The following is a 9,816-nucleotide window of genomic DNA, read 5'->3' on the forward strand; positions in this document are numbered from 1 at the left end:
AAAAAAAAAAAAAAAAAAAAAAAAAAGTTTGAGGCCAGCCTGGGCAACATCCTATTTCAAAATAAAAATAGAAAAGGGCTGGGGATGTAGCTCAGTGCCCAGTGCCACTGGGTTCAGTCTCCAGTACTACAAAAATGAAAAACTGGAGAGAATAGCAGATTCCCTGTTCTTTGCAGTCTGTTCAGTCTAATTAGAAGTCTGTTTATGAAAATAGTCACCTCTAGACAGCTTTTGTCCCACGTCAGTTCTGTGTCTCCTTCCACACATTGACCCACCAGGTGGGGAAGTTTTCCTCCCACACGGCTTAGCATTCCAAGGTGCAGCACCTTGTAGAAGAGGCTGCACTGTTCTTCGAGGCACCTCACTCTTAGCAATGTCATCCTATTCAATTAGAGGTGGCAAAGGCTGGCCTGGCTCCAAAGGAAGACTGTCAATTCCTCTCCTTTTCCGTGTCCACGCTCGGCAGGATGCTTCCTCACGCCCACCTCTCTCCCCCTTGCTGTGACTTTGGCTTCCGCCAGATGTCACACCGCTGCTTGTCACCACCCAGACTCTCGTCGCTGATTTTGTTGTTTCAGTGTATTTGTCACAACTGTTCTCTTTAGCTGTAAAATTTATGGAATTTCACGCTCTTCTTAATCACTACAGTTTTCTTTTTCTTAATAGAGGGAGTATACAAAGAGTTGAATGCACGAGAGTTAGAGGGAAGGAAATATTCCATTTAACTTAAGGAACATTTCTGTGTATGCTATGTGTATTCCTCACCTCCAAGAGTACAAGAGTCTAAAGCGGAACTGAGCTCAATTCTGCAGAGTTCACAGACCTAGAGATAGTTAAGTCCATTTCATCCCCAGAAGTACATAAAAGATATGTTTCTATTTTATCTTAGATTTTATCCCTTTGGCAACTATAAAAAGGTAAATTATTTTATTAACCCTCTGTGATAACATCTTCATCTCATTATCCAGATAAATCTGCTACCAATGCTGTCAAAAAGTGGTGGTGGTGATAAGAGTCAATCTGTATTATTACTATGTATCAGCCATTGCGTGAGTACTTTTCTATTTGTTTAAATTTTACCACACCCTATAATTTTTGTTGTTTTGTTTCAAGGATCGAACTCAGGTCCTTGTGCTTGCAAGCCCATTGGTGGCACCACTGAGCTGAATCCCCAGCCCAACTACACCTTATAATAAAGGATACTTTTATTGTATCATACTTTATTGTGTCATCTCAAAGTGACCTAAAGGTCTTTACTATAAATATGCTTATTTCATGTTAGGAAGAAAGAACTATATTTGTTTAGTACACACGTATTAAAAGGCAAAATTTTGGTGCTGCCCTGATTTAGAGGCTAAAATTCATTTTTTGAGTTCCCATTATGATTCACTTGAAAATTTTTCTTATATCAGACCCAACTTAAAATTTTGCGTGTTGGTTGCAGACCATTAATGGTGATCCTTCAGGCTGTTAGGTGAGGAGTGTCATAACTAAATGTTTGGGTTCATTTTCTTGATGGCAGTTAGTTATTTAGTTTAGTTCAAAACTATTTACTCTTTGCCTTTGCTGTGGAAGATATTTAGTCACTTAAGATACATACAGTTCCTCCCTGCTTGGGGAACTCATAACTTTGTCTTATTACCTAGGCTATATATCTAAACAATTAGAATAGAGTAGACAACCAAAGGATAGGTTATATCATGCACAGAACAGAGATGACTTTGTAGAAGATAGAAGATTTCTGGCAGTCTGTCATTGCTGTTTGCATTTCTTCAGAATAATTAAGCAGATCTCACATGTAATACTGATCATAGTGAAGAAGGGAACTAATAAAAATGTGCCCAGAAAGTGGCAGTACTGAGGATGGACACATCTGCAAGGAAACAGTGTGAAGGTACTTAATAAGTGTTAATTTACTTTCCAGATCTGGATGTAGGTCATTTCTGGGGGACTCAGGTATGTTGATCATGAAGCACTTTGCTGTATGTGTCTAATATGAATGCTTGTGACAGTAAATACCATTACTTTAGGGTCCCTGAAAAAAAATCCCAGGAGAAAAAGGAAACCATTATTTACTACTTTTCTGCCAGGTGTCAGACTGTGTGATGAGTACTTTTTATAAACATCCTTTCATATCTCTTTATGGAGACACATAAAAGAAGTTTATATTATATCCCAGTGCCAGGTATAGTTGAGCTCCCAATTACTTACACTGATAATTTCATAGACATTTCTTATATTTCTCTAGTAATAATATTTATCGTATATTAAGCCTTTAAGTACTAATCATTTGCATACATTATCTCTGAATCCTCACTAGTTCTTTTGTAGTAGGCATTATCCCATATCTTAGATGAGAACACTAAAATTCAGAAAGGTTAAGTGACTTTTCTAAAAGCCACGCATATGGTAGAATTCAAACTTGGGTCTTGCTTTTTGTTGTATGGCCCAACTATTTCTTCTTGAGATATTAATTTGTCTATATATTATTGGTCTATTCTGTGTTTGGTTCTGAATGCCTGACCTATATCTTAAGCTTTTATTTACTTAGCAACTTATATCTAATGGGAACTAGAAAGAGAAGGACCCAGGGCTAAGCAAAAAGCAACAAATACGTCATTCATAGAGATACTGGTAGTGGACTTAAAATAGTTCTCAGAAACAGGACTTTCTAATACTGGCCTAGTGGTTTTCTTAATCTTTTCTTGTTGTATTAGACATTAGCCACATATGTATTAAAGCATATGTAAAGCTTTCTGGTGTGATTGTTAGTATTCCTTAAGCAAATATTTATTGAGCATATACTTTATGTTTGTACATCATTGAACAAGCCAATCATTGTATCTTCATAAAGTTTATAATTGGCATAAATATTTGAATGGGCAGATTATGTCTTGCATATCATTTTTTCCCTAAACATACCACAAGCTTTCACACCTGGGTGTGCTATAAGAATAAAACAAAGTTGGATGGCTTAGAATTTATCTCACCCTAGAACACTAATGAATGCAGATTATGAAGAAATATAACTGTCAAGAAACCTATAGCTGGGCCAAGGATTTAGCTCAGTGGTTCCAGTGCCTGCCTCGCAAGCACAAGGACCTGAATTCGATCCCTGGTACCAAAAAAAAACAAGAAGAAAGAAACCTATAACTGTAGCTTTGTCAGTTTGAATCCCACAGTTCTTAGAGGAGTGAGACAATGACAGTATATAATACTTTATTTGGAAAAAAAAAAAAACAGTGTGAGCCAGAGATCTTTGGTGGAGCATTGTCAGAAGAATTCCAGAAACTGCAAGTTGTTACACAGATGTATTGATTTAATTAGTCTAGATAACACCATTTATTTATGCTTAAGGATCTCACACATGCAAAAAGTTGGTAATTCAGAGTCACACAGAGTCAAAAATTGTGAGTTATCTTCTATACCACGAGTTGTAGCTTCTCAATATCAACTTTGGTGAATGTGTGTATCCAATATTTAAGCATAAATGGTATTATATAGAGCAGTGAAACAATACTCTTTGCTTCTAGAATTCTGTTTACATAATTTCATGTAAAATCTTCTGGTGTTGGCTTTTAAGTAATATTAATTGTTCTAAATGCAATTTAATTTCAATATGGGCAAGAGCCTCATTAGAAACAGAATAACTGGGCATGGTGGTGCACGCCTGTAATCCCAGCATTCGGGAGGCTGAGGCAGGAGGATCATAGTGAGTTCAAGACCAGCCTTGGCTGCATAGTGAGTTCCAGGTCAGTCTCAACTACATAGTGAGACTCTGTCTCAATAAAACAAGAAACAGAACTTACCTGAGTTCTGCTGGTTAAGGCTTTTTTGGTTATCTGAGTGATCCCTGAAATTGCTGGTGAAATTGTTTAGGTTAACCATGCAGTGAATGTTCTGGATAGTGCGTAGGAATGAGGTGAGTTACCCTCTTAGCAAAAAGATTAACTTATTTTCTCAAAGGTAAGAAACAGACAGATCTATATTATTCTCTTGGGGGAAGGAAGCCAATTAGAATCCCTTTGCTATTCTCTCCTCACTTTCTCTACTTTAATTTTAACTGTAAGAACACCAAGGTGTATTCTGTGTCTGCCAGATTTTGCAGCCTTGTTTTCACACATTTTAAAAAATGTTATTATTTTTTATCTTTACCTAATTTAAACAGTTTTATTTTTTCCTTGATGGTTGTGTAAAGTGGTAAGGTATCAAAAGAGACCGGAGTCAGGCATGATTGTGCGTGCCCATAATCCCAGCTACTTGAGAGCTGGAGGCAGAGGGGTTCCAAGTTCGAGACCAACGTGGGCAACAAAGCCAAACTGTATCTGAAAATAAAATTTTTTTAAAAGACTGGGGATGTAGCTCAGAGATAGCACACTTGCCTACTATGTACAATGCCCTGGGTTTGATCCCTAGTACCAGGAAAGAAAAAGGAAGTAAGAAAAAAGGATACTGGGGTATAGCTAATATATTTAGATACTATCTTTTCTTTCAGGGTATATGTTTCACTTCTATTGCTATTTTTTTACCATGCTCCTTAGAGGATAAGGGGAATGAGGGCTGGGGATTTAGCTCAGCAGTTCGGTGTCCTGCCTTGCAAGCACAAGGACCCGAGTTCAATCCCCGGTTCAAAAAAATAAAGGGGAATGAATGATCAAGTAATTCAGTTTTTGTTTGTTTGTTTGTTTGTTTGGTACCAGGGATTGAACTTGGGTCCTTGGGTTTGCAAGGCAGGTGCCAGAACCTTTGAGCTAAATCCCCGGCCAAGTAATTCAGTTTTACACAGAAACCAGAAGCTCATACGGGTTAAGCATATTGCCTAAGGTCAAATTTACTGAGAAGATAGTCACAGATGACATAGAATTCCAGAGCTTGGCAGAGTAAATAACATTACTCATCAAAAATCTAAAAGGCAAGCCAGGCATGGTGGCTCATGCCTGTAATCCCAGCACTCGGGAGACTGAGGCAGGAGGATCCCTGTGAGTTCGAGACCAGCCTGGGCTACATAGTGTGAGTTCCAGGTCAGTCTCAACTACATAGTGAGACCCTGTCTCAAAAAACAAAAAACAAACAAAAAATCTAAAAAGCAGTCATTTTCTTGGAAGTCTTGACTATTGCTGGTCAATTCTTATGCCTCTGAAAATAGCCACCATCTTATATCCAAGGTAGAAACTTGCTTGGAAGCTAAGATTCTGTGTAATTTTTTTTGTTGTTGTTTGTTTGTTTGTTTGTTTGTTTGTTTTTTTGGTTTTTTGAGACAGGGTCTCACTGTGTAGTTGAGACTGACCTGGAACTCACTATGTTGCCCAGGCTGGTCTCGAGCTCATAGTGATCCTCCTGCCTCAGCCTCCCAAGTGCTGGGATTACAGGCGTGTGCCACCACGCCTGGCTGATTCTGTGTAATCTTTGAGAGATGTTAGGAACTCTTCCTACTTAGCACAGCTGGTTTAGTAGAATTCTAAGCAAGTATATATAATATTTTCCTGTGTTTTTCTAACATGAGTCTTCGGGCTACCAAGTTGACCATGTTAATCAGTGTTCAAAGAATGTGAAATGTCACTTTTAAGACCACTAGCTATTATTACTTCACGTTCCTTAATAAAATGTCTTATTTAATGTGTACTTAATTGAATACATGCATAAGTTTTGGGGTGGACACACAACCACGGGTAAGGCCACTGCTCACTGCCTACTGAAGCAAATGCAAGAGCAAAAACATCCTGAAAACGAAAGGAAGCCATAAAATGAGAGCCCTACCACTGAGGCCTGACTTCAACATGGTAAGTGGCCCAACTGGTGTAGAAAATTTATCATCAATTTGGAGATAAGGTGAGGCAACTCAATCAAGTAATTTATGTTTTCAGACTTGGGGTAGTACAATGAAAGGACACATGAGTTCAAGTTATAACTGCCATTTTATTTGTCTCATTGATAAAAGTTTTCAATCTAGCTTAGAGGAGGCTTGTTAGAAAAAGGTTAATGTTTACAGTTCTGGTGTTACTGTGTTTCTCTCTCTCACTTTTTTTTTTTTGGTACCAGGAATTGTGCTTGCCAGGCACCATGTTTATTGGATTTCCATTACTTTTCTCCCAGAGTTTAAAGGTGTAGTGCATGATAACAAACCAAGCTTTCAGTGATAACAGCCACAGCTGGCCAGCGGCTGCATGTGTGCAATAGGTTTTGCCACCAGTGGTCTAGTGATTGGATTTAAAAATCTAAGACCTACCGTTCTTCCCTACCTTAGGCATTGTAGAGCATACAGTTTATCATTTGAGATTTTGGCCCAGAGGAACTTATTATGGTGTGCATGGGTTTGTTTGTTTGTTGGGGGCTAGTGGTGGCCTTACTATTTTTCCCAGGCTGTCCTTGAACTTCTGGATTTCTGTACTTTTTACTTTGGATGTTGTGGCTAGAGCTGGTGTTTTCTTGTTTGTAGCCTGAGCTTCCAGATTGTATTTGTTGGTTTCAATAGTTAGGAATGACACAAGCACACTCATGCTTTGCTTTTCTATAAGATTCTTGTCCACGGGCTTTAAGAAAGAAGCTTTTTCATGTACCTAAACTCCAAATGTTAAGAAAAAAAAAAAAGCTTATCTCCCCTCACCTCTGACTACCTTCCAGGTCCTCTAGACTTCTCTTCATTTTTGCTTTTGCTGTGATTTACTCAGTTGCTGTTGATTTTTTCTTGTCCATCAAGAATTGGAACGCTCCCCATTTGCCATGAGAGATGTTGGTGTTATGCTTTAGTTATCACTTTGCCTTGTCTTTCTTTTCAGACCCCATATCATGTGAACCTTCTCTTGGCTGGCTATGATGAGCATGAAGGACCAGCACTCTACTACATGGACTACCTAGCAGCCTTGGCTAAGGCCCCTTTTGCAGCCCATGGTTATGGTGCCTTCCTGACTCTCAGTATCTTAGACCGATACTACACTCCAAGTAAGTACTAGCACTCCAAGGAGGGAGCAGTAGCAGAGACCTGCCCTTAGCTGCTTTCCAGTTCTGCCTATCCTTGGAGTTGGATGACTGGATCTTAAGTAGAGGTTGAATCCTTTTTGGAAGCTGCTCTCTTGTGAGTCAGGAAGTTCTTCAAAAATCTTGTTGATAGCTGGGCGTGGTGGTGCGCGTCTGTAATCCCAGCACTCGGGAGGATGTGGCAGGAGGATAGCTGCGAGTTCGAGACCAGCCTGGGTTACATAGTGAGTTCAGGTCAGTCTCAACTACACAGCGAGACTCTGTCTCAAAAAAAAAAGCTTGTCCTTATTTTGCCAGCCAAAATGAAATGTTGCCTATCTTTAGAGCTGTGGTTGGTTGCTTGCTTGCTTGGTTTTAAAGGAGTATTGGAGTAGATATCACAATGAGTAAAACATTTTTATTAGGTAATAGAACTCTTTATAAGAGTGGAGTTTTTTATTCATTTTGTCTGTCTGCATGATCTCACCTGCAGCAAGTCATCTACTACACCAAGTGGTTTGTGTGTTAAATCTGTGAGGGTAAACAGGTCCCCATAATAACAGCTGAGGGTGTCTTTGTTTAAACATCAAACTTTTTAAGGCCATGAACCTAGACTCTTGGTCTTGCTTTTGGTTCTTTTTTTTTTACTGGCTACTCTCTCCTGCAATAAAAAATTATCTTCCTACTTGTCCCTAAATTTTTAGCTTGACAAAGCTTCAGACCCATGATGCTTTTTGCTAAGTTCAATCTTCTGACCCCAGTCTCAACCTCAGCTTTAGACAGTATGGGCAATTAGCACTTGGAAGTTTTAGCTTTTACAAGCTATAGATGCAGTACTGATAACGACTTCTCTCCTTGCTTTCCTTTCTTCCCTGTCAGCATCGTAAGAATCTGTCATGTTCACTCCTGTTTGGTGCTTCCCTCTTGTTCAACCTCAGCTACACTAGAGCTCTAGGCCACATCCTGAAAAAAATTGGCCTGGCCTCTTGGTGTCTGTCTCTTGATTTGGTGTCTGTCAGTAATACAGCTGATTTGCTCACCAGATAACTGGTGACTGCTCCTAAAGCCTAACTGCATAATATGTCATCCCATTTTGCCATGCACACAGACTGTTTCTTTGGATCCTATTTTAGGAGTCTTGGCCCCATCCTATGAATGCTCTTTTCATTGTTAAAACTGAGACCCAGCTGGGAAAGTGAGGCTAAAACTCTGGCCCTGTCTTCCCATTTCCTGATATGCAGCTGACTAGGGCAGATGGGATTGATTTAAGCTCTGGACCAAAGAGGGTGCGGGGTGCGTATGAAAAAGACAGGCAGGCCACTGGACTTCTTCAGAGGCGGGCCCTGGCTGAGGCAGAATTCTGTCATGCTTACCCTTCTCTGTAGCAAATCAATTTGCAATGGCTTGTAGCTGCTAGAGCACTGGGTCTGGGGCACTCTCAGCTGCACATGGATTAAGTTTTTGCAGGCTACAAGGCTAAGCATTTTTTGCCCTTTCCATTTGTGTGCTGGTTGGATCTGAAGAAGTTTGAAACTTAGTCTAAAGCTGCTGAAAGTTGGACTTGGTGGCACCTCAAGTGCTTGGCCTCTGTGTTTTCTTTCAGCTATCTCACGTGAGAGGGCAGTGGAGCTTCTTAGGAAATGTCTGGAGGAGGTGAGTAGTCCCCTAAGAATGTGAAAGGAATGTTTTGTCTCCCTGTTTGCCAATATCATTACTGTTCCATGTTTGCTTTTTTTCTGGTCCTTGCCAGAAGGTGTAATAAATACCCACTGACCAGATGTAAAGTTGCTACCAGGGATAGAGTTTGTTGTGGGTTACAAGCTTATTTTTCTCTCATGGTCACTTCCTCATCAGCGTCAATTTTACAGTTTACTTTTCTTTCTGGTTCATCCAAACCAGTGGTTTTTAAAATTCATTGTATATAAGAATCATCTGGGGAACTTGTCAAAAAGCAGAATACTGTCACTGCCCCCACCCTCATTTCTGATTCCACTGTCCTGAGATAAAAACTGAGAATCTCAAGCCAGGCATTGATGTGCACACCTATAATCCCAGTACTCTGGGAGGCTAAGGAAGGAGGATCAGGTCAGCCTAGGCTACATGGTGAAACCCTGTTTCAAAAAATACATGGTGGGGGGGATAGAGGTTGGCAGAGAGAGGGAGAGAGGACTGAGAATCTCTGTTTTAACTGACAGTCCCAGGTGATAATTTAGGCCATACTGTAAGAACTACTACCCAGGACTTTATAACTACTCTTTTCTTGTGCTCTCTTCTCTTTGCCCTACTGTCTGCTTGTTTAACATTTCATGAGCCCTTCTCATCTGAAGAGAAACTGTTAGCATTCAGAAAGCCAGAGAAAGCTTTGTGCAGAAGGGGAGCATAGCCCTTTGTTTTTGAGGTCAAGTACCCAGACTCTGCTCATTCCATTTCTATACCTAAGAGTCCAAGGCTTTGGGTATGAATTTTGGATGAGGTGGCAAAAAGCAGCCCCATTAGGCCTTTTCATTCTTTTTCTTCTTGTGGCGTAAGTATGAACTTGAATTCATGATCTAGTGAGAGTAAGAAGGTAAGAGCAGGTGGGCACATTGCCTCTTACACAGGCCTGTGTTTTTTAGTCCACAGTGCCACCTTTCCCTTCATCCACATGTATATCAATCCCTTTTCCAAGGCAGCTGCTGAGAATAAACTTTGTTTTTCTTAACTATTCAACTGAGAGGCCATATTGGCCCTTAGTGTTGGAAGGGGCTGCCAAGGAAGAAGCCACTAGAATATGAAGTTCTTTTGAGACTTTATTCCTCTCCATAGATCCTAAAGAGAGGCATTCTAGAAACCTTTATTATCTCTCTCTCTCTCTCTCTCTCT

The 9,816-nt window shown here is 40.0% G+C and overlaps 1 protein-coding gene across 2 annotated transcripts in view; it reads left to right on the plus strand.

The window, feature by feature from the left end:
- Nucleotides 1-9,816, plus strand: part of Psmb2 (proteasome 20S subunit beta 2) — a 38,683-nt gene that overhangs the window by 27,647 nt on the left and 1,220 nt on the right. For both annotated transcript variants that reach the window (XM_010645246.3, XM_033767447.1), the window contains exons 4-5: nucleotides 6,777-6,939; nucleotides 8,558-8,607. In XM_010645246.3, the coding sequence (XP_010643548.1) occupies nucleotides 6,777-6,939; nucleotides 8,558-8,607 (213 nt within the window). The remainder of the gene's footprint in view (nucleotides 1-6,776; nucleotides 6,940-8,557; nucleotides 8,608-9,816) is intronic.

This window comes from Fukomys damarensis, unplaced genomic scaffold (assembly GCF_012274545.1).
Source record: "Fukomys damarensis isolate Sample0158 unplaced genomic scaffold, DMR_v1.0_HiC HiC_scaffold_23, whole genome shotgun sequence".
Taxonomy (NCBI): Eukaryota; Metazoa; Chordata; class Mammalia; order Rodentia; family Bathyergidae; genus Fukomys; species Fukomys damarensis.